Source organism: Mastigoproctus giganteus, chromosome 13 (assembly GCF_048544385.1).
Source record: "Mastigoproctus giganteus isolate SK-2022 chromosome 13, ASM4854438v1, whole genome shotgun sequence".
NCBI lineage: Eukaryota > Metazoa > Arthropoda > Arachnida > Uropygi > Thelyphonidae > Mastigoproctus > Mastigoproctus giganteus.
Window position 1 is genome coordinate 12352511 of NC_143587.1, and position 26755 is coordinate 12379265.

Below are 26755 nucleotides of genomic sequence, written 5' to 3' on the forward strand. Positions count from 1 at the left end.
ATGATGCAGTCACAAAAGAACTGGATGCAGGGAATAACTTTGATATTATATACTTGGATCTTAGAAAGGCTTTTGATACTGTTGCACATGGAAGACTGCTGCACAAATTGGAGCAGTGTGGCATTGGAGGCAAGTTGCTGCTATGGATAAAGGGGTGGTTGAGGGGGAGAAGACAGAGAGTGGTAATCAATGGACACTGCTCATCGTGGACTAATGTTATTAGTGGAGTCCCTCAGGGTTCAGTATTGGGGCCTTTATTGTTTTCTGTATTTATAAATGATATTGATGATGGTATATCAGGCTTAATGTCCAAGTTTGCAGACGATACGAAGGTTGGCAGGGTTGTCAAGGACACTACTGACACTATGCTGCTGCAACAGGATTTGGAAAGGTTGAGCAGATGGGCTTCGAGGTGGCAAATGAAGTTTAACATTGACAAATGTAAAGTACTACATATGGGAAACAGCAACCCCAGAGCAACGTATCAACTCTGTGATACTACACTGACAGTGGTAGAGAATGAAAGGGACCTGGGGGTGGTGGTGCAGGCAGATATGAAGTTCTCTAAGCAGTGCAGACGAGCTGCAAGAGTAGCTCATGGTGTATTGTCAATGATATATAGGAATTTTTCTAGCAGGGATAAGGAGGTGATTATTCCCTTGTATAAGGCAATGGTCAGGCCACACCTAGAGTACTGTATACAGGCCTGGAGGCCTCATTTCAGGAAGGATGTAGAGCTGCTGGAACGAGTACAGAGAAGGGCAACTAGATTGGTGAATGGGACAAAGGGGTTCTCTTACGAAGAAAGGCTTAAGTTTTGCAAATTACAGTGTCTGGAAACTAGGCACCAGCGGGGTGATCTGATAGAGGTGTACAAAGCCTTGAATGGTTTGAGCATGCTCAATGCTGATGGGATTCTTCCTCTAGCTCAGAAAAATCACCTGAGAGGGCATAAATTCAAATTGAGGAAAGACAGATGTAGGATAGATGTGCGGAAATTTGCCTTTAGCCAGCGGGTGGTTGGTGGGTGGAACAGACTTCCATCCCTTGTCGTGGAAGTTGATAGCCTAAATAAGTTTAAGGCTCAGCTGGACAGGTATTTCGAACGAACAGAGGGGTGAAGTGGAAGTGGTTATTTTTATTTATTTATGTTACTTTTTTTTTTTTTTTTTTGGCTGATGCTGCATAAGCTTGCTTTCTTGCATCAAATGCCTCTACTAATGCTAATGCTAGTACATAAATGGGTAACATAAACCAAAATATCACCAGTGGATCAACACTGACGGAATCCATACTGGCGATCGATTATCAGACGGAAGGTTTTTAGGTAGTTTAAGAGTTGGCGGTTAATTGATTTCTTCATTACTTTAGAAAGAGTAGAAGTAACTGCAATGGGACGATAATTGGATGGGAACTGGCTGGATATGAGCAAATTTCCAAGCAGAAGAAAAAACACCTTTGGAATAAGAAAGTGAAAAAAGACGGCAAGGAATAGGAGTAAGTTCAGGAGCACATGTTTTGAGAACAAGTGCAGAAATACCATCGGGTCCTAAAGCTTTCTTTGCATCAAGATTCGTCAAAATCCTTCTGACATCCTTTTGACGGAAGACCACAGGAGGCATTGAATGGAGCATGTTGGGATGTGTTTTACCAAGATCATTAATACACGAGTTGGAAAAAAAATGGGATGTTAGCAGGTCAGCTTTATCCTTGGCTGAAGTGACAACAGAACCATCTGGTTTGGACAGAGGTGGGAGCAGAGATGGGCAAAAGTTGCGGCCAATAGCTTTGGCAAGAGACCAGAATGCTCGGATACCATTAGGGCAAGAAGCAAGTTTTCTACTCTTAGCCTGTTCAAACTCTAGTTTGGACTGATTAATAACTGCTTTACAATTGTTGCGAGCTTTGGTGTAGGCAGAAAATGAAACTGAAGAATTAGAAACAAGTCAATTACGATATGCAACATTCTTCTCTTGAACAGCCTTAGCACATTTATTGGAAAACCAAGGTTTAGATAAAGGACGAGATTTTAAAGTGGAGTGTGGGATTAAGGATTCCATTCTTGCAAGAATAATTTTACTGACACGATCTGAGCAAACATTGACATCAGCAGTTTTGAAACAGTAATCCGACCAATTAAAAGAAGAAAAGAAGTCTCGCAGGTCATCCCATTTTGCATTCTTGTAATGCCAAACAACACGAGGTTGGGAATAGCCATGAGATAAAGGTCCCATTGGGGAAGAGATGATCACCAAGTTTTGATCTGAAGTGCCTAAAGGACCTCTCACTTCTACCGTGTACTTAGAAGGGTTGTTTGCGAGAAAAAGAAGGGTTGTTTGCGTATTGGTTGTATGATTAGGATTGTCCGGTATTCTTGTAGGTAAATGAACAATCTGTGTAAGGTCATTAGTAGTTGCCAAATTCCAAATTGAGGAGATTCCAAATTGCCAAGTCTCTGACAGGGAATATCAGAACGGACATATGCACAAGTACCACCTTTGAGGCAAAAGGAATCATACGATTCATACAGCAAATAATTTGGGCATCTGAGATGAGCAGTAGTTGAATCAACCGATAACTGAGATTCTGTCAGAAAAAGTACATGGTGTGTGTGGCAGACTACAAGTGGAAATGGACATCGTTAAGATTAGAATTGAGACCATGTATATTTGTGAAATGAATTAGGAAGTGCTTGGGAGGTTTACATCTTTTCACAGATAAGCTTGCTCTATTAGTTTGGCAATTCATTGTGTATTCAATAGTAAGAAAAAGTGGGTGGGACATGCTGTATGAAGTAATGAAATTTTTGGATATGGCATACACATGGTAAGAATATACCCAGATCCTTGATATAATGTGGCCTCGACAATGACTCCCTCTCCCACTACTCAGACTCCCTCCAGTCACTATCTGGCAGAGTAGAGGTAGCAAGATTATACACTAGCTGATCTGGAAGCCTCCTAGAGAGTTACCAATAGGTTCAGTCCAGTGTACTAACTAGCAGGCAGCCTGCAAACACCGTTTTAGAGCTGTACCCTCGAAATATAAGGAATATTGGATCTCGCCACGATGTTCATCATAACCTCAAAAGTCATCAATCATACTGCATGATGGAAGAGATAGGGAAGGGTTGACCAGAACTTAGCTCTAGAGACTAAACATGGGTTCCACCACTTCAAGCCTCCAATAAGCAAAGTGGTGGTATTGCACATCTACCACCTAGCACTGCCTGGTAACATAGAGCGGACGGCATTCCTCCATGTGGTGTGGGCACCACACCTCGACCCCTGCTTACATTGGTTCACACCTGGTTGGTCACCCACCATGTACTTGTGTATGGAGGTCATACCCAGGATTAATAAAACACGCCTGCATGCTCTGGATTCATAATTTATTTTATTTTTGTTACACAGAGCATTACAACTATGATAAATGAATTAGCTTTCGGCTGGGTGGCAGCCTGATGAAGGCTGCCACCCAGCCGAAAGCTAATTCATTTATCATAGTTTTAATGCTCTGTGTAACAAAAATAAAATAAAAATACCCAGGATTACTAACAGTCCCACCAACGTGAAGGTGCAAGCAGAGGATTTGGCTGTCACAGACCGTCCGGACTTTGCCGAAATTGGGTCCACTTGACTTGAGTGCCACCGGAATATCAGTTCCATCAGCGTTTTAGACTCCCAGGTAGCAAGTACAGCTTATTTGGCATATCTGAGAGAATGTCCGTAACAACCTCAAGGACCAGAAGTTCAAATCTAATGTCAACAAATAACTTCTTTCATCTTCTCAACCTCCAACCCAAGCACAGTACTAAGTAGTATAGGTTCTAATACCTCTCGTACTTGGGGTTTTCATTAAAAAAAAAAAAGTTGTATGGTTATCTTTGGTATTCAGTTTAATAAATAGCGTAATATATGTTTTAGAAAAGGATGTTATGTTCAATCATTATTTTGATGGCATAAATAATGTTCTGAAACTCTTTTTCTATTTCTACTCCTCAAATTTTGTACATAATTTCACATATGTTATAAAAAAAAAAAATATATATATATATATATATTTATTATTATTACGGTTTTTTTTTCTATTTTTTTTATCAGTGTGAGTTAAATAAAGAACAGTAGCCTGAGTTTCAACTGTAATTCAAGATGCTGTTCTGTACAAACTACTGTTCAGTAGCCATATTAAAGAGGGTTTAGAGAATATTCAATTTCAATTATGGACTTCAAGAAGACAATTAAAAAAAAAAAAAAAAAACACTTTACCTTCCACCTGTTGCAATCATAATGTAGTCATAAGAAACATGACTACCGTCATCACATTTCACAACCTTGGAAAATGGATCTACATGTACTGCCTGAAAGATATTTGAAAGAATACGAGAAATTAAATAAAGACTATTAATAACAGTAGTTGGCTAATGAATAAATATTATAATCCTAATATTAATTTTTTTTTTTGTCCTTACTTTTTCCCATTATATATGGGGTCAGCGTTTTTATTGTTTTGGCATGCAATTTTTACAGGTATATTTCATTGACGTGAAACAGTTAACAAGTATTACTGTAGAACTTGGGTTCAGAAACTCACATGTGGTACAGGAGGTGGAATAAACTCTCCAAAACTGAATTTGTGGCAGATCCTGTTATACTACAAATTATTCTTCATATGTCTGAATGATTTTTGCGCTCTTTAGTTCAGATAGAGGGCGAGTAATTTGATATGATAAGTTAGTATAATTACCATTATTTATTAATAGTAATACCACATCAAAAACTGGTTATTTCAGCTTGTGTAAAAGTAAATGAAATTTTGGAGACAAATAAATCAGAAATGGCAAATCATTGCTACATGCATTAGGATAACATACTGGCAAATGGCCACTAGTGGTTTTCATAGGATAATATACTGAGTGATCACTTTATTAGGCCCTCTACCCACTTTCAATAACAGCAACACATGTTTATGCCATGTGATATCAAGCAGGGGGGGCAGAAAGGGATGCACTGTACGTGTGCAATTCAGTGTAAGAATGGGCAAAAAATTTAAATCACACTTAATGCAGCATGATAGTCAGTGCAAGATTTGCTGGTATGAGTACCTCAGAAACTGTAACTCTACTGGTGTTTCACATAGAATTGTCCCTGGGAAGTATCAGGATTGGTCCAATAAGCAAACAATGTCCAGCCAACAATATCCTATGGTCATAAACAGTTTGTTAATGTGAGAGATCAAAAAGACTTTAGCAGGTTAATACAAAGACTACAGTCAATTATATAACAACCCAATAGAACAATGGTAATTCAAAAGGCATTTCAGAACACAACTTACTGTATCTTGTCACGGATGGAGTATCATAACCAATGATCAAACTGGTTCCACTCCTGTCAGCAAAACTCATGAAGGTGTGGTTACAGTGGACTCAGGAACACCAACATTAGACAGAGGACTGGAATAATATTGCCTTGTCTGGCAAATCCTGGTTCCTGCTGATGGGAGAAACAGAATATGGCGAAAACAGCATGAATTCACAGATCCATTATGCCATACCAGGTGTCACTATTGTGGGTTGATAGTGGTAGGCAGGATAATGGTGTAGGAATCACTTTTTTGGCATTAGCATAGGCATATGATGCAAGAAAGCAAGCTTATGCAGCATCAGCCAAAAAAAAAAAAAAAAAACACACTCCCATTTCACCCCTCCGTTTGTTCGAAATACCTGTCCAGCTGAGCCTTAAATTTATTTAGGCTATCAACTTCCACAACAAGGGATGGAAGTCTGTTCCACCAACCAACTACACCCACTGGCTAAAGGCAAATTTACGCACATCTATCCTACATCTGTCTTTCCTCAATCTGAATTTATGCCCTCTCAGGTGATTATTCTGAGCATGTGGAAGATTCCTGTCAGCATTGAGCATGCTCAAACCATTCAAGGCTTTATACACCTCTATCAGATCACCTCGCCAGTGCCTAGTCTCCAGACACTGTAATTTGCAAAACTTAAGCCTTTCTTCATAAGAGCAACCCTTTGTTCCATTCACTAATCTTGTTGCCCTTCTCTGTACTCGTTCCAGCAGCTCTACATTCTTCTTGAAAGGAGGCCTCCAGATCTGTATACAGTACTCAAAGTGTGGCCTGACCATTGCCTTATACAAGGGAATAATCACCTCCTTATCCCTGCTAGAAAAATTCCTGTATATCATTGACATGACACCTCTTGCAGCCTGTCTGCACTGCTCAGAAAACTTCATATCTGCCTGCACGATTACCCCCAGGTCCTTTTCATTCTCTACCACTGTCACTGTAGTACCACAGAGTTGATACGTTACTCTGGGGTTACTGTTTCCCATATGTAATACTTTACATTTGTCAATGTTAAACTTCATTTGCCACCTCTCAGCCCATCTGCTCAACTTTTCTAGATCCTGTTGCAGCAGTGTACTGTCATTAACAACCCTGCCAATCTTCATATCGTCTGAAAATTTGGACATTAAGCCTGATATGCCATCATCAATATCATTTATAAATACAGAAAACAACAATGGACCCAACACTGAACTCTGAGGGACTCCACTAATAACATTAGTCCACGATGAGTAGTGTCCATTGATTACCACTCTGTCTTATCCCCCCTCAACCATCCCTTTATCCACAGCAGCAATTTGCCTCCAATGTTACACTGCTCCAATTTGTGCAGCAGTCTTCCATGTGCAACAGTATCAAAAGCCTTTCTAAGATCCAAATATATAATATCAAAGTTATTCCCTGCATCCAGTTCTTTTGTGACTGCATCACAGTATCCAATCAAATTGGTCAGGCAAGACTTTCCCTTAACAAAACCATGCTGTGTTCGAGCTATAACTGAAGTCTTGTCCCGTTGACACTAGTGAGGCAACATCTGGATGACACAGGTTATCGGAAAATTGTTTCTGACCAGATGCATCTCTTCACAGCTGCAGTGAATCTGTCTGAAGCTGTGAAGGGATGGTCCTGGTGCCTTGTGACCTGTTGCAATATCCAACAGGATAATGCACAGGTCACAAAAGGAATGGTCAGACATGTTCTGTAAAGAACTAGTGCCAGGAACATATGAATGGATTCAATCTACTGAAGTGTGGCCTGCCTCTCCAGCCACCAGATCTCAATCCTATTTTAGCACCTATGGGATGAGGTGGAAAGCTCTTCAGAGTAGAAATTCACAACCATCCAATTTGCAAAAGCCATAGATCAACTGAGTCAACATGGACCAGAGTCCATGCCATGACAAATTCTCCTTCTGAGGGCTAAAGGGGGAGGGATTGGTAAATTATCCTGGAATTACTGCAACCAAATGAAGCACCTTGCATTTCTCAATGTCAAACCCCAACCACAGGTGAAAATATAAGTTCTGCCACCCACTAGATTGTCGAAATGTCCCACAAACCAGCAATCAGGTCTTGGAGCAGTGGCCATTATTAACCACTCTTGTCTCCTGCCATCCAACCATCCACAGCATTAACGTGTCCTTAATGTCACACTGTTTCAATGAATATGAATTACAACAGTCACAGTCATTCATATAACAATAACCAAAGCTTTACTGAACTATAAATACAGGTAGCCCTCGATTTACACTGGGGTTAGGTTCCTGGAGGGACAGGTGCAAATGGAACCCTCTATATAATGGAGTCAATCGGAAATCACAAGGTTAGGTTCTGGGCACAAAAAATTTTACATACCACTTTGCATCAATTGTTTTATTTTATTAGCATTCTTCATAATTGTAGTAATAGTCGATGGAGGCATATTCATAGCCCTACACAATTAGGGCAGCTTTCACCAGAATCCATCCTCCAAATAACCTCCATCTTATTTTCCAATGTAATAGATCAACATGCCTTTTTTCATATTTTCATTTACACTAGGATTCAATGAACTTCTTTTACCAGACATGGCGCCTCTTTATTTTATAACAAAACTGCACACTGCTCTCTCACTATTATTAATTATAATATCCAATCAAATTAGTCAAACAAGATTATCCCTTAACAAACTCACACTATCTTTGAAGTATAATAGCGGCATTGTCTAGATAAGGGGTTCTTAACCTTTTGCTTTAAGCGAGCAAGATTTTGCAGCTTACAATATGTGCAAGTGCCATATATTAAAATATATATTTGTATCTTTTTGCTTAAAGTTTAAAAATGCATTTTTTAAAATTAATATTTTAGCCGTGTTATGCATACAAGAATTATATTTTTCAGTTAAAATTTTGGGTACAATGATGCTCACCAACCTGATCTAGATGATCCTGTATTACTTATTTTACCAGTAACTTCATTATTTTCCCTGGAACAGAAATTAAACTAACAGGTCTGTAAATACTCATGTCACTGTTTAATACCCCTTTGAGAATTAGGGATACTTTTGTACATCTCCAGTCTGCAGAGACTTCCCCTGAATCCAAGGATGCTTTCATAATTATGGTTAAGAGTTTGTTTACTTCCTTTGCTTCCACTATTAATATAACCGGATAGATCACACTCAACAATGTGGTAATACACTTAGGGTAGTGGAAAACTAAAAGGAACTGGGGATGGTTGTGCAGTCGGATGTGAAGTTTTCTGAGCAGTGCAGACGGGCTGCCGGTGCGGATCATGGGGTCTTGTGGATGATATACAGGAATTTTGCCACAGACTAATAGATTAACAATAGCCACAGGCAGAGGGGAAAGTGATTATTTCACTGCATCTATTGAGATGAGCAGCAGCCTGGGAAGCGGGGTGCTGGCGATTTTTAGAACTGCTGGGAGTCATCATGGAACAATTAAATACATGTGCCGTGTTTGGGTAGATAGGGGTAAGAATAGGTGCATGTATAATTGCATGTACACCAGTGCTAGGGTATAGAAAATAAATATGATGAATTTGATGTGCTGCTCAAGACATCAAAGGCGAATATTGTTGGGTATCAGACACGTGGTGACACACAGATATAAGGAATGCAGAATTTGAATTCGAGGAGTACAATGTGTACAGAAAGGACAAGATGCGAGGGGAGGAGGGGTTATGCTGTTAGTTAGAAAACAAATAAAACACAATTGACATGGATGGTAGTGCAATGTTGAGTCGGTTTCGTGTGACATAGGCGCTGGGAAAGCAAAAATGAAGGTAGGAGTACGTTATAGGCCTAATGACTCTGATGAGTGCAATGGGCAGTTGAGCAGAGAAACAGAATGGGCTGGTGAATTGAATGTCTTGTAAATGGGGATTTTGACTTTCTGGATATGGACTGGAACTTGTGAGTTGGTCACTCGCACACTAGTAGGACTTTTGTGGATTTATTGGAGGATTGTTTTCTACAGCAGCATGTTCGAGGGGCAGCCAGATGGAGTGATGCCCTTGATCTGATTGTCAGCAGTGATTGTTCATGCATTGAGAATTTGCAGATAAAGGAGCCACTGGGTGACAGTGATCACAGTGTACTGATGTGGGATTTACTTAAAGATGTAACTGCCATCAAGGGTAGAGGGAGGGGGTTTTTGTTTTTGTAAAGTTGACTGCAGTGGTCTCAGACAGTTTTTAGATTCTCATCAGTGGGTCCGACTGATGACGTTACCAACAAAAAAATTCAAAATGGGATGCATTCAGGGACTTAATCTTGAAGGCTGTTAGGCTTTTCATATCAACTAAGAAATAATATTCGAGGTCCAGGCCTAAATGGATGTTGGATGAATTAATGAGGCTAGTGGCCAAGAAGAAAACTGCATGGGATGCATATAAATTATCAGGCAACGCAGAAGCCTACGACAGATATAAGCTAGTCTGTAATCAAGTCACAAAGGAGGTTAGGCAGGCGAAAGCAGATTACGAGAAATCTTTGGCAAAGAATACAAAGAAAAATAGCAAAAAGTTCTTTACTTATGTAAACTCTAGAAGGAAGGGGATCAGATTGGTCCATTTGATATTGATGGTCCAACTGTTCATGACCCTGCTCAGAAAGCTGACAAACTGAATGAGTATTTTGCATCTACATTCACACGAGGAATTCTGTAGGGAATTGGAGGACAGGAGCTTATTAAACTCACCCCAGGGGCTCACATCTGGTGAGTATAGGCTTGGCACACCCAGGGTCCTGAGCTGGATATCATCATTCTTCTCGTTCTTGGTGATTCCCTTCAACTTCTCTCTCTCTCTCTGGGTAACTCGGGAATTTTTTTTCGCTGGTGCAGCATAAGCCTCAGGCTTCCTTGCACCATGTGGCTAAGTAATAATAATAATAATTATTATTATTATTATTTAATTTATTAATAGCACAATTAATAAAAAATTGTTAGTGTAATAAATTTCCAACACGTGTAAATGGAGTATACAACAACCAACTGAATGCTTCACCGCATAGACCTTTACCACCCGCATACACAAGTGGCTACTTTAAGGGGGGGGGGGGAATCTTTCTCATCTATGATTGGCTATGATACAGATGCACTAATTGCTGATTGGCTCAGATTGTTCCAAATCACATGAACAGTGCATGATACATAGTTACAGAACGATGCCGATAAATTTTGTTTGACGATTTTAAACTTACAACTTATAAAAAAATAAAAATGGCCTTGTGGTTAGTGAGTTGCACTATTGCGAATCTGTGTAAATTGGACCAGTGCAAAATGAGGGTTACCTGTACATGATATAAAAATTCTGTTTCATCCAGTTCTTTCATTCATGACTAACTAAAACATAGTAGCTAATCAGATTGGTCAGACATTCTTCCCCCTTAACAAATTTGTACTGTGTTTACTGTATCAGTAGCTGACTATTGGTTAATGAATAAATATTATGATCCTAATATTAAAATAACGTTAAAAAAAACCTATGGATGATGAAAATCCATATTACTCAGGAAAAAGTGTTCGTCACTATCACAGTATTTTTCACATGGGGTGTGAAACAGTTAACAAGTGTTACTGCAGAACTGGGCCGTATTACTGTATAACTGCATTCTCAAGATGATCATGCATTATTTCTTTAACCACTGGCTCCATTATTTTCCCTGCCACAGAAATCAAGCTTGCTGGTCTGTAATTACTTATCTCACCTTTCAATCCCTTTGTGAATACTAGAGATTTCAACAACTTCAGTCTGCATGGACCTTTATTGCCCTTCATGTACACCAATACATCTCGCATAACACTTTGGTGCATGACATATCAGGTACCACTATTTTCAAACTGTATATAATAAAGTCTGCTTTACTAATAATACACAATGAATGCATTCTGGTTTGAAAATGATATTCACTCTCTTATAGCATTAGCATTAGTAGAGGCATTTGATGCAAGAAAGCAAGCTTATGCAGCATCAGCCAAAAAAAAAAAAAAAAACCCACTTCCACTTCACCCCTCTGTTCGTTCAAAATACCTGTCCAGCTGAGCCTTAAACTTATTTAGGCTATCAACCTCCACCACAAGGGATGGAAGTCTGTTCCACCAACCAACCACCCGCTGGCTAAAGGCAAATTTCCGCACATCTGTCCTACATCTGTCTTTCCTCAATTTGAATTTTATGCCCTCTCAGGTGATTTTTCTGAGCTAGAGGAAGAATCCCATCAGCATTGAGCATGCTTAAACCATTCAAGGCTTTATACACCTCTATCAGATCACCTCGCTGGTGCCTAGTCTCCAGACACTGTAATTTGCAAAACTTAAGCCTTTCTTCATAAGAGCACCCCTTTGTTCCATTCACTAATCTTGTTGCCCTTCTCTGTACTCGTTCCAGCAGCTCTACATCCTTCTTGAAATGAGGCCTCCAGACCTGTATACAGTACACTAGGTGTGGCCTGACCATCGCCTTATACAATGGAATAATCACCTCCTTATCCCTGCTGGAAAAATTCCTGTATATCATTGACAATACTCCATGAGCTACTCTTGCAGCCCGTCTGCACTGCTCAGAGAACTTCATATCTGCCTGCACAACCACCCCCAAGTCCCTTTCATTCTCTACCACTGTCAGTGTAGTACCACAGAGTTGATACGTTGCTCTGGGGTTGCTGTTTCCCATGTGTAGTACTTTACATTTGTCAATGTTAAACTTCATTTGCCACCTCTCAGCCCATCTGCTCAACCTTTCCAGATCCTGTTGCAGCAGCATAGTGTCAGTAGTGTCCTTGACAACCCTGCCAACCTTTGTATCGTCTGCAAACTTGGACATTAAGCCCGATATACCATCATCAATATCATTTATAAATACAGAAAACAATAATGGACCCAACACTGAGCCCTGAGGGACTCCACTAATAACATCAGTCCACGATGAGCAGTGTCCATTGATTACCACTCTCTGTCTTCTCACCCTCAACCACCCCTTTATCCATAGCAGCAATTTGCCTCCAATGTCACACTGCTCCAATTTGTGTAGCAGTCTTCCATGTGCAACAGTATCAAAAGCCTTTCTAAGATCCAAGTATATAATATCAAAGTTATTCCCTGCATCCAGTTCTTTTGTGACTGCATCATAGTATCCAATCAAGTTGGTCAGGCAAGACTTCCTCTTAACAAAACCATGCTGTGTCTGAGCTATAACTGAAGTCTTGTCTAAATGATCCTGCAGTGCTTCTTTAACCAGTGCCTCCATTAATTTTCCTGGAACAGAAGTTAAGCTCACAGGTCTATAATTACTTGTGTCAGCCTTTGATCCTCCTTTGTGAATTGGGGTCACATTTGCACATTTCCAGTCTATGGGTACCTCCCCTGAGTCCAAGGAAGCTCTCATACAAAGGGTACTAGGAAAGTTTTGCAATACAGCTTTGTTTATTTAATTTTTTCAAATTAATTTCCTCTACATTCAATACACCTCTCCATCCTCCGAAACCAATCTTTAAACCAGTTCTGCCAAGTTTCACTAGGGAGTAAAGCACACTCGTTGTCCCAAGCCCGTAGAAGGTCCTCATCACTGGAAAACCGCCTCCCTTTTAGCTTCATTTTCACATGCGGGAACAGTGAAAAGTCGCAGGGAGCAAGGTCTGGACTGTAGGGAGGGTGCTCGAGAAGTTTCAGTCCTGTCGTGGTCAAATATTCGGTGCAGGCTTTGGCGCGGTGAGCTGGAGCATTTTCGTGATGGAGGTACCAGGTGTCCATTCTTGACTTTGGCCGCAGGTTCTTCATAGATCCAATGACTTTAGGCAGGCATTGTTCAGTATACCACTTAGCTGTGACTGTCTTCTGCGTGTCCAAAACGACACGTTCCACAATTCCACTCGATTTGAAAAATACAGCTATCATTTTCTTCTTTACAGATCGGGATTTTCTGACAATTACGGGTGTGTCGTCATCATCAAAGACCCAAACTTTGTTTTGAGCCTTGGTCGGCAGATCGTAATAGTACAGCCAAGTCTCGTCACCTGTCACGATGTTGTTCACATACCGAGATTGTCCCTTATCAAACTTTTTTAACATCTCCCGGCACCAAGTCACACGTCGTGTCATCTGCTCTTCAGTCAGTTGATGCGGCACCCAGAGAGAACAAAGTTTCTTCACGTGCAAATGATCTTGCAGAATCGAACGAATTGCTGGTGCATTTAGGCCCAAAGTATCCTCTATCTGTTGGTAGGTCACTTGCCTGTTTTCGTCAAGCATTTTCCTCACAGCAGTAACGTTTTCCTCCGTAACTGACGTTCGTGGCCTTCCCGGCCTCTCAGAATCCTCCAGAGTGAAATTTCCCCTTTGGAATTCTCTATACCACCTGAATATCGTTGTACGATGTGGACAATCATCATCTAGTGTAAGAGTCATTTCTTCTAAGCACTGGTCTATGGTTAAACCACGCACGAAATTATACCGCAAAACTGTCCTTATCTCATTTCGTGACCACGATGCCATCGCAAGCACTTTACACTCTAACTACTAATGAATAACTGAGCCCATCGACTTGGCGCGGCGGCTACTATGCACTTATGAACATGTCTCAACATGCAGCAACAAGCAGCTTCCTGTGATTCATTGTTGCGTCATATTGCAAAATTTTCCTAGTACCCTTTGTAATTATGGCTAAGGGTTTGCTTACTTTCTTTGCTGCCTCCTTTAATATAACTGGATAGATCCCATCCACCCCGGGTGCCTTTCTTGTGTTTATCTTCAACAGTTTCTCCTCCACTTTACTCCCAGTTATTTCAAGATTCTGTAGCTTACTGCTAGAGTTGAATACACCTCTGGCATTCCCCTCGCTGAATAACTCCTCATGTGTGAATGTCGATGCAAAATATTCATTTAGTTTGTTAGCTACCTGAGCAGGATCATCAACACTTGACCCATCAATATCAAGTGGACCAATCTGATTCATCCCCTTCCTTCTAGAGTTTACATAAGTAAAGAACTCTTTGCTGTTTTTCTTTGCATCCCTTGCCAAGGATTTCTCGTAATCTGCCTTCGCCTGCCTAACCTCCTTTGTAACTTGGTTGCATATCAACTTGTATCTATCATAGGCTTCTGTGTCATGTGTGAATTTGTATGTATCCCATGCATTTTTCTCTCTGCCATATACCTCATTAGTTCATCTGACATCCATTTTGGCCTAAACCTTGAACAATATTTCTTAGTTGGTATGTAAAGCCTAGTAGCTTCCAAGATATATATAAATAAACTTATACTGTGATAAACGATTGTTTCTAAATAAAAATTTGTTACAAACATTGCAAACCATACAAAACAAACCGTTTAATTTTCATATTTTTTCAGTTTCCAAGAATGAAATATTCTTATTTGTTTTCTCCAAACAGCTACAGAGAAAAAAATATGGGGAAAAAAAAAAAAAAAAAAAAACATCACTCAGCTTTTCTAATTCACTTTCATTAATACAACTTTTATAAATGTAACTATATTATTAACAACAACAACAATCTGTCAAACTTATAACCATTTATTAAAAAAAAAAAAAAACTGGTTAAAAACTTGCCTCCTTTTGCAACATAAGTTCAATTGAGAGAGACTTATAAAATTCATCCTTTCTCAGGGCAAGTTCCTCACCTCTGGAATTTAGTGACTGCAAGAAAAAAAGTTATTTATTATAAATTATAACTCTGCTTCTTAGTAATTACACAGAAGAAAAGTTGAAAACTATACAATTATTGGCAAAGTATAATTAAATACTTTGCAAGAAAATTATTTAATTGTTGATAGTGAAGGAATTAAATAAAGGTGTACTGAAAACAATACATCTTTATTTTTACATAACTTAATTTGAAATATTTAAAATGTTTAAATATTTCAAATTAAATGTTTGCATATAAACACTACACAGTTTGCTACTATATGTTATTTATAGTGAAAAACTATAAAGACATAATTCATATGGATTTAAGATTATACCAGTTTGAGTAATTTTTCTGAATGAGAAAAATTACTTTTGAATTTTCTCTTTTCTTATTAGTGGATTACATTCCTGACTTCCTCTAGCATATAGTCAAGCATTAGTATAGAGTAGTCAAGCTAGGTGAAAAAGATGTGTCTATACTTGAATATGTGATATTAAAAAAGACTTTATAAGTTCTGGACAAAAGCATCAAAAATCTTTAAGGAAGCAAAAGATGTAATTTCATTTGAATATTACACAACACACACATATATTAATTTACTAACATGCTGTTACTTTTAAAACAGCAAAAACTTCTTGACTTAAGTAAACACTGGAAGGAAGGGAATAAATCAAATTGGTCCACTCAATATCGATGGCTTGACTGTAGATATCCTACTCAGGTTACTGACAAACTGAGTATTTTGCATTTACATTCACACATAAGTTCTTTAGGGAAGAGGATGCCAGAAGTTTATCAAACTCTCAACAAGGAGATAAATGATTTTGTAATAACCAAGAGGAAAGTGGAAGAGAAATTTTTGAAGTTAAACATAAGAAAGGCACCTGGGATGGATGGGATCTGTCCAGTTATATTAAGAGAGAAAGCAAAGGAAGTAAGCAAACCCTTAGCAAATAATTATGAGAGCATCCATAGATTCAAGGCAGGTCCCTGCAGATTGCAGATGTGCAAACATATCCCCAATTCACAAAGGGTAATCAAAGGATGACAAGTAATTACAGTCCTATTACCTTAACTACTTCTGTTCCAGGGAAAATTATGGATCACTAGTAAAAGAAGTAATGCAGGATCATCTACACAAGGCCACAATCATACTTCAAATACAGGTTTGGGTTTTTAAGGGGAAATCTTGTTTACAATTTAATTGGTTACTATGATATGCTACAAAGGAACTCGATGCAAAAAAATAAATTTTGATATTATATCTTGGATTTCAGGAGAACTTTTGATATTGTTGCACATGAAATATTGATAAGTAAATAAATGCACGAGGCATAATACATTATGAATTGGGAATTTACTATAGAAAGTTCATAATAGCAAATTTTGTAATAAATGGCATCGATTTAAATTGTATCTCATATTAGTAGTGGCATGTGATGCAAAAAAGGAAGTGTATGAGCTTATGCAGCATCAGCCAAAAAAAAAAAAAAAAAAACACACCATTCCCTCCAAATGCCAGTCCAGTTCCTCCTTAAATTATTTAACCTATCAACTTCTACAACTACAGATGGAAGTTTGTTCTTAACCACCCGCTGGCTAAAGGCAAATTTCCGCACATCTATTCTACATCTGTCTTTTCTTAATTTGAATTTAAGCCTCTTTAGGTTCGTAATATGAACAAGTGAAAGGATCCCATCAGAATTCAGCGTGCTCAACCCATTTAAGGCCTTATACACCTCAATCAGGTCACCACGCAGGTGCCTAGTCTCCAGCCACTGCAATTTGCAGAACTTAAGCCTCTCTTGGTAAGAGGCTTTTCAAGGCAGATTTCCTTTAGCAAATCTGCCTTTTCCAACCTATCCTCCTTTTTAGTAAAAATTATATCCCCCCCCCTCACAAGATTCTCAAAATTTAAAGTTAGTAACACAAATCAAGCATTCGAACAAATAAATACTGCCATAATTTCCAGCGAAGACATCTTAGCGTCTTTTGATGTTTTCTTTATATATAAACATACACTTGCCTTTTACACTACACGCTTTACGAGAATTTCTAATGATGGACAATACTTTAATCAATCGCACCTCTCTCTCCATCAATAATATCTTAGAACTTACTTCGTTCTTACTGGATGCTAGACACTTCCGGTTTCATAACTAAATATTCGGCCTCCTCATGGGTCTAGGAATTTCTGCCCCCTTATCTGAGATTTATTTAGCAACCATAGAAAACCAAATACTACAAATGCCTTACCCTTCAGGGATTAAACTCTATATACGTTATGCAGACGACATACTCTTAATAGGAAATAGAACTACAATTGATAATCTTTTTATTAAATTCAACTCAATACATGATAGATTAAAATATACACTTGAAACAGAAGTTAACAATCAAATCAATTTCCTTAACCTCACAATATACAAAACAGGCACCAAACTGGGAACCAAGATTTTTAGGAAAAATACACACACAGGTAAATATCTACACTTTGAATCACACCACCCACTTTAGTACAAAAAAAGCTGTTCTTTATAACCAAATTCATAACACTATAAAATACAATTCTTCACAAGATGACTTATCTGTTGAATTACAATATCTTACAAAAAAGTTCATGTCCAGGAAATATCCGTTCCAATTAATCCAACATATAATTTCCGTCGCCAAGAATAACACCAACAATTTATCCAAACACAACACAAAAGGGAGCATGCACATCATTCTCCCTTATCACAGTGGTCTCGCTAGACAATTCCGTCAAGTGTTTGCAGGCACTCACATCACACTTATATTTTCCTCATACAACTAACTACAGTCTCTATTTAATACATACAAAGAAATATATAAATACCCAATAAATGACATGAATAATATTGTATATTTAATTAAATGTCAGAAAAATTGCAATGCCTGCTAAATTGGAAACACCACTACCAAATACAGTTCCACAAAAACTTCTAACACACGGGCTTATTACCATTATAACAGGGCAATCCAGTACCGAGCTTATACTACACGTACATTCCCACAACCACGCCCCTTTAGTTGATTCTGCCATTACCATCACAAAATTAAAATCTAGTTACAAAATTTTTCAATACAAAGCCCTTATTATAGAATGGTGTCGCCATCACACCAAACTAAATGTTATAAATGCGAAACTACCCTCCAACCTTTCTCTGGTCTAGAATCTCACGCACTTAAGATTCCCGCATGTCACAAAGAGCATCACGGGAACATAGAAGTATTTAAAACACGTGTTCTCTTCTCACTTTAGTATTGCCAACTGATGACATTAAAAAACGAAAGTCAGTCATTTATGACTTTTGGCTTCACCGGTTTCATATTTTAAAGTTTTTAATTAATTCTTCAATGACAACCAGGGACCAAGTTGTGCACTTCTACTTCCTTGAGCATATTTTAATTCCATATCCTTACTAATTAACTTATTTTTTAAACTCTAAATTATTCAAAACCTCTTAAACCTCAAAATTATTCATCCATCCTACTTCATGTAACAACAGCAGATTATCTAAGGTGAGTACTGTTTATTTAACTTTGCTATTCAAACTTGAGTCCTTCCTCCATATGTATTTCCTGAAAATTACAGTCTACAGAAGTTCAAGTCTAATGTCAACAAATATCTTCATTCGTCTTCTCAACCTCAAACCCATGCACGGTATTAAATACTATAGTTCTAATACCTCTCATGTTTGGGGTTTTCATTAAAAAAAAAAATATATATATACATATATATATATATATATATATATACACACACACACACACACACACACACAGTCGAACTTCCCTATAATGAATTCGATAAATCCAGCGAAAAAATTCGTTATAGAGAAATTTCGTTATACAGAGAATATCTTTTTTATTATAAATTGTTATCTAATTAGAAAATGAAAACGAATCTACATTTATTTTTAATGTATTTTATTTCAAAAACATACTTATTTAAATCATGTTTACACAATTTTGGCCGGTAAGTATCACAAATTAAAAAAAAAAAATCTAATTTTCGTTTGCACAGTACAATTAAAAAATTGTCTGATTCTCAAAAAAAACCTCACATTTGTTCAGGGCATTAAAAACATTATCAGGAACATTTTCACAAAACTGTAGACCCATACGAACCATTTTAAAAGCATTAATCATATCTTCGTGAGTTGGCTTATCTACGGGTTGTTCTGATGCATCTTCAGCATCATTGTTAATTTCTTCGTGATCATGGTCATGTCTAACACTGTTCAGCAGTATTTCATCTTCATTTGGATGTTCTGCTGTGACCTACATAAACATAACTATCCAGTGTTATTTAATTTTCAATGTTTCTGGACAATTCTGACGATGTTACCAACAGTAAATTCTAAGTGGGAAGCATTCAAGGAATTAATCGTGGAAGCTACTAAAAGTTTCATACCTATTAAGAAATACTGTTCAAGGTTTAGGCCTAAATGGTTGTCAAATGAACTAATGAGACGCGTAACAGAGAAGAAAAATGCATTGGATGCATATAAATTATCAAGCGACTCAGAAGCCTATGGCAGATATAAGTTAATCTGTATCAGGTCACAAAGGAGGTTCGGCAGGCGAATGCAGATTACGAGAAATCCTTGGCAAAAGATGCTAAGAAAAACAGCAAGGATTTCTTTACTTATATAAACTCTAAAAGGAAGGGGATGAATCTGATTGGTCCACTTGACATCGATGATTCGACTGTTGATGATCCTGCTCAGATAGCAAACAAACTGAATGAGTATTTTGCATCTACATTCACACGTGAGGAATTATTAAGGTTTGAAAATGGCAGAAGGTTATCAAATTGTAGCAGGGTGCTTAATGATCTTGTAATAACTGAGAGCAAAGTGGAAGAGAAATTGTTGAAGTTAAACGTAAGAAAAGCACCTGGGGTGGATGGGATCTATCCAGTTATATTAAAGGAGGTGGCAAAGCAACTAAGCAAACCCTTAGCCATAATTATGAGAGCATCCTTGGACTCAGGGGAGGTTTCCACGGACTGGAGATGTGCAAATGTATCCCCAATTCACAAAGGGGGATCGAAGGGTGACACGAGTAATTACAGACCAGTTAGTTTAACTTCTGTTCCAGGTAAAATAATGGAGTCGCTGGTTAAAGATGCATTGCAGGATCATCTAGACAAGACTGCAGCAATAATTCAGACACAGCATGGGTTTGTAAAGGGAAAGTCTTTTCTGACAAATTTGATAGGATATTATGATGTGGTTACAAAGGAACTGGATGCAAAAAACAATTTTGATATCATATATTTGGATTTCAGGAAAGCTTTTGACACTGTTGCGCATGGAAGACTATTGTACAAATTGGAGCAGAATGGTATTAAGGGCAAGTTGCTACAATGGATAAAAGGATGGTTAAGTGCGAGAAGACAGAGGGTGGTAATCAATGGGTGCTGCTCTTCTTGGACTAATGTTATTAGTGGAGTCCCACAGGGTTCGGTGTTAGGTCCACTGTTGTTTTGTATATTTATCAATGATATTGATGAAGGTATATCAGGCTTAATGTCGAAGTTTGCAGATGATACAAAGGTTGGCAGGGTTGTTAATGACAGTAATGGCAGTGTGCTACTGCAACAGGATCTAGATAATTTGGGCAGATGGGCTAAGAAGTGGCAACTGAAGTTTAACCTTGACAAATGCAAAGTACTGCATATGGGTAGAAGTAACCCCAGAGAAACGTACGTGTGGTACTACACTTAAGGTGGTAGAAAATGAAAAAGACCTGGGAGTAATTGTGCAGTCAGATATGAAGTTCTCTGAGCAATGCAGACAGGCTGCCAGGGCAGATCATGGGGTTTTGTCAAAGATATATAGGAATTTTGCTAGCAGGGAAAAGGAGGTGATTATCTCTCTGTATAAGGCAATGGTCAGGCCACGCCTTGAGTACTGCGTACAGGTCTGGAGACCTCATTTTAGGAAGGATGTAGATTTACTTGAGCGTGTACAGAGAAGGGCAACAAGATTGGTGAGGGGAATGAAGGGATCCTCTTACCAAGAGCGGCTTAAGTTCTGCAAATTGCAGTGGCTGGAGACTAGGCACCTGCGCGGTGATCTGATTGAGGTATATAAGGCCTTGAATGGGTTGAGCACGCTGAATTCTGATGGGATCCTTCCACTTGTTCAGATTACGAACCTAAGGGGGCATAAATTCAAATTAAGAAAAGACAGATGTAGAATAGATGTGCGGAAATTTGCCTTTAGCCAGCGGGTGGTTAATTGCTGGAACAAACTTCCATCTGTCGTTGTGGAAGTTGATAAGTTGAATATATTTAAGGAGGAACTGGACAGGCATTTGGAGGGAATGGTGTGGTTTTTTTTTTTTTTTTTTGGCTGATGCTGCAGAAGCTCATACATTTGCTTTCTTGCATCACATGCCACTACTACTACTGGCGCCTCTGTAGCCAGGTGGGAAGGAGCAGCAGTGTGTAGCACACGATTCTTGATTAGACTATGGTTCGAGCCCGTCACCACCAAATACGGAGGACGTGGAAAGGTCAGGGAATGACCACCACATATGATGTGAATAGATGTGCGGAAATTTGCCTTTAGCCAGCGGGTGGTTAATTGCTGGAACAAACTTCCATCTGTCGTTGTGGAAGTTGATAAGTTGAATAAATTTAAGGAGGAACTGGACAGGCATTTGGAGGGAATGGTGTGGTTTTTTTTTTTTTTTTTTGGCTGATGCTGCATAAGCTCATACATTTGCTTTCTTGCATCACATGCCACTACTACTACTGGCGCCTCTGTAGCCAGGTGGGAAGGAGCAGCAGTGTGTAGCACACGATTCTTGATTAGACTATGGTTCGAGCCCGTCACCACCAAATACGGAGGACGTGGAAAGGTCAGGGAATGACCACCACATATTCCTGGAGCAATATGGCCTTAGTTGCTAATGCTGCTAAAAACCAAATAACAAACAACTACTACTACTACTATTCTAATAATGTCCAATAGTTTTTCAGTTGTGAAAGGGGCAGTTCATCTTGTTCGTCTAGTCATTGTTAGACTTCTGTATTCAATGCAAATCCCGCTTTCGAAAAACAATTTTGAATAGTGTATTCAGTGACATTGTTTGCCCAAACTTTTGCCAGTTCAGAGATGCAATCTCTAAGTTTAATTGTAACCTTCAAGTTTCTATTTTCTGATAATACATTGACAATCTTCATTATTATTCTCTTTCAATAATGAAATTTAAAATTTTTAATAATGCCTTGGTCCATTGGTGGAATTTTGACCTTATGTTTGGTGGTAAAAACAACAACTTCGCACTTTTAAGTTTGGCAGGATGTGCCGGACAGTTGTCAGTTACCAACACGATTTTCCTTTTTAATTTTTTTGTTACACACTTGTGTAGCTTTAATATCCATTCTTCAAAAATATCACTTGTCATCCGTGCTTTTTTATTAAAGGTGTAGTCAACTTTCAAAGATTTTGTGCCTCTAAAACATCTTGGGTTTTTTGATATTCCGATGACTAAAAGTCATAATTTTTCACTTCCTGTCATATTTGCTCCAACTAGCACAGTGATTCTTTCTTTGCTTTGTTTTCCGCCAAAACATTTATCATCCTTAAAAGAAGTGTTCTATTCAGTAAACATTTAAAAGAATAAACCCATTTCGTCAGCATTAAAAACATTCTTATGCTCATATTCTTCCAAAATCTTCTTTAAGGTATTGTTCCTCCAACTGTTGCAATCTTCTTTGCTTACATTAACACTTTCTCCACAAATAACCTTTTCCATAATTCTGTGGCGCTTCTTAAATTTATCTAGCCACCCAGTGCTCGCATTAAATTCTGTATTTGCACAGTCCCTTGGAATTTCATTCCAAGGGACTGTGCAAATTTCAGAGCTTGTTGCTTAATTATTAGGCCCAATATTGGTATATTCTTTTCACGTATCATTTGCACCCATTTTAGAACAGCTTTATCAACATCTTCGTATATACACAACTTAATTCATTTCTTGTCTGCTCCCCCTTCAATTGCATTTAATATTGATTCTCGATTTTTTAAAATCGTAGATAAACTGCTTGCAGGTATGCCATATTTCTTCGCAACATCTTTTTTCTTAAAACCCTGGTCAATATCATACAATCTTTGCTTTATCATTAATACTTAAACACTTTCTCTTCGACATTGTTTCCGCAATTGTAAAAATTACTCTACTGCAGTTCTTGCCGATACATACACCGCAAACTTTGCTGCGCTGGCCATATAGTGAATTGTTAGTACTGCCTCCTCAATGATGTCCGCTTGCCAATTCAACAGTATCACGTGACCTTTCCTATCAATCTTGAAGAAATATACGACTTTGTGAATTTCTTTTATTCTGCTTTCATTCATATCTACACGAAAGAAAATTTATGGTTAATGTATGCTGTATGTTACTTTTCAGAAAAAAAAATACAAGAGCATATAGCCTATGTGATTGATGACGAACGAAATAAAAAAAAAAAATTCATGAAAACCATCTATTGGGAGTCCAGTTAGATGAGAACAGACATATCATATAATGATTGACAGGAAGGTCACATGGTGCAGTTGAGGTGAGAAGCGAATGTCACTCAGTAGGCGTTACTAAAAACCAACTATGGTAACATTCTATGTATTGCCATGCAGCATGCTCAAGTTTACCACAGTGAATTTCGTTTTCCCCTGAGCCAACATCAACATCAACAAACTAAATCAATTTACAAATTTACCCTATTTATTGTAAAGTTTAAGACCACTTTTAAGAAAACCCATTTGGTTTAATAACTGTAACAAAAATGAAATAAAGACCCTCCTACGGGCATCAATGGCCATAAGTGTTCACTAAAAGGATGATTATTTAATTCCAGATGCTAATGCGCAATTTCGGAAGGAAGGAGGCAGTATATTTGAGTGGCTGTTTTTCAAGCAGTAAATGCTTGAAAATCTTAAAATGCTTTTACTAATTTTTTTAAAAATTAGTTATAGAGAGACTAACACTTCGGTATGGGGTTAATTTTACATGTAATTTCGTTTCAAGGTGCAATGTTTTGCGAAAAAATTCGTAATATAGAGAAATTTGTTAAATAGAAGTTCGTAATAGAGAAGTCCCACTGTATATATATATATATATATATATATATATATATATATATATATATACACACACACACACACACACACACACACACATATAGCACCCAGAATGGGGTGCCATTCTGTTGCACTGCAACTTTTTGTGTGAACACAACAGAATAGTGTTTTGGAATGATAACAGATTTAAATAAAACTTTTTTTTTTGGAAACAACCTGGGAATTTTGACCTGTTCACATTATCTCTAGAGAAAATCTTTGGAGGGAAGTTTCATGGGGAACATTCAATTTGAATGGGAAGACTTGGTCTTACAATGGCAGTTACATAAATTGCATCACCCTCTTCAAGTTTAATATTTCCTCAATTCCCTCTGCAGGTAAAATTAAGTCATCTCAAGACACTATTAAATCACCATGTAAAACTAATATAATACTGCATCATTCTTCTCTTATATTAGAATGGTCCTGCATCATCTTGTTTATAAAAATATCCACCTGCTACTATCTGTTTTCACTTCCTATTCAGCAGTGATATGGCATACACTCAGTTAATTCCAAGGAAGAAAAATACAATTATTGCTTGTGACAATGAGAGCTTTTCTAGTTGACATATAGCTGTAAAAATTGGCTGCCAACTCTCAAGGTTACTTCTATGTTTCTGAAATCATCATGCAAGTTCCACAAACTTAAAATCCATGTGGAAGGAACATAATGGGGTAAATGCAAGTGACAGAACTGTCCAACAAAGACTTGTTATGAGTGGTCTGAAAGCATATCAACTTGTAAGAAGACCTTATTAACAAACTCCACAAGGAAAAAAAACTACTAACCCAGGCTAAAGAACATGCTAATTGGACAATTGGGCAATGAGAATCTGTAATGTTCTCAGATGAATCCAAATTTAACCTTCACAGATTGGACTGAAAATGACATAGATCTAACAAAGATTATCACTCTGACCATACTGAACCAACAGTAAAGTTTACATTGGGCCATATAGTTTGGGGATGCATAATGGGCAAAGGAGTCAGAAGAATACATTCTGTAAATGCTACTGTTAATGGTGACTACTATACAAAAATTTTAAAAGAGATTCTTCTGCCCATCATCAGATTTTCTGTTCCTCTTTCAAGGAACAGAAAACTGTTTTTTTTTCTAACATAACTCTGCACATAAGGTTAGTTGGTTGGTTTTGATTTTATTGGCACATTAGCTACTAAGGCTATAATGCGCCCATAAGGTTAGTAAAACATTACATAATCATTTAATACAATTTCTAGTATGTTAATTTTAACTTGTTTCAAATACTAACTATTTTATACTTTTTTTTTTTATCTTTGGGTTAAGAAATTCATGCAAGATTGCAATGTCCAATGGCCAGGAAATAGTGTTAATTTGAACCTGATTGAAAACTACTGGGACAGAAAAATATCTTGCTGAAAAGCCATCAAGCAAGGTAACATTATTAATGTCTTGTACGATGAACTAAGCAGTGATAATATCAAGGATCTGATACACTCCATGCCAGACAAGTGGAAGGTGGTAATTAAAGCTCATAGTGGGCCAACAAAACTAATATCTGTCACAGAAGACCTAAAAGGTATCATAACTGTATTTGTTTGTTGCTGGTATGTTTTTTCACAACTTATTACATAATGTTAATTTCAAATTGGCCACAATGAAAGGCATTCATATGGCCTTGCAGTGTATTTTCACGGCCATTTGTAAATAAATATGTCTAAATAGTTTTTTCATTCTCTGGGGCAATTAAAATAATCACCTCTGTGGCTACAGAGAAAATTATTTTAATTGCAATGCTTATTTCGGGAGAAATTTTATGGTGATGCAATTTATGTGGTTGCCACCTGTATATACGAAGGGCACAAGAAAAGCTAGTACCTAGGCATGAAGGACACAAAGTAAATGCTGTTTTCATTTTTAAATGTAATTCCCTTGACTTCAATGCACTTCTATTTTATTTCTAAAGGTGGTATTACTCTCAAAAGGAAAGATTCTTCTTTCTTTGACCTCAATCTACTAAGAAACAGTAGAATTAAGTTCTTCATCACTGGAAAGACAAAGAACTTAATTCTTCATGATGTCCATATAAGTACTTGAAATTTCTAAAGAGAGAATAATTGCTGAGAAGCTAGTTCTGGGCTACAGGTTGGCAAAGTAAAGTTTCAAATCTACATTCCTTCAAAGAAGCAGTTTCAACAGATTACTTTTGAATAGGCACATTGTTGCAAAGCAATTGAATCTTATATTAAAACTTTCAGGTTGATTTTTCCTCTTACACCCACAGAACTGCATTATAGACATAAAATTCACCAGAGAATGCAGTTTTGTGAGGGTAAGAGGAAAATTCCTTGCAAAAATGTTGCCATGATCTATCCAGAAATTTGCCGAGTCTTGAACTTCTTTGGGATAGGTGACCCCTTTAAGTTGCCTTTATAATACATTCAGATTTCGCTATGAATTATTTACTGATTCTCTTTCTAAAGCAGAGTAAACATCTTTGGGACCCAGCAAGAACAACCCTTTTACATTCCTAATTTATCATGAAGTGTGCCCATAAAACTTGGTTCTGATATGTCAGTTTCAAAGGATATCTGCGAAAC

The 26755-nt window shown here is 37.8% G+C and overlaps 1 protein-coding gene across 1 annotated transcript in view; it reads right to left on the reverse strand.

Annotated features, from left to right (window-relative positions):
* Positions 1-26755, reverse strand: part of LOC150075769 (apoptosis-inducing factor 3-like) — a 217772-nt gene that overhangs the window by 137229 nt on the left and 53788 nt on the right. Inside the window, exons 8-9 of the mRNA XM_090387198.1 lie at positions 14933-15023; positions 4269-4356 (exon numbers count right to left, since the gene is read on the reverse strand). Of these exons, the coding sequence (XP_090243324.1) occupies positions 4269-4356; positions 14933-15023 (179 nt within the window). The remainder of the gene's footprint in view (positions 1-4268; positions 4357-14932; positions 15024-26755) is intronic.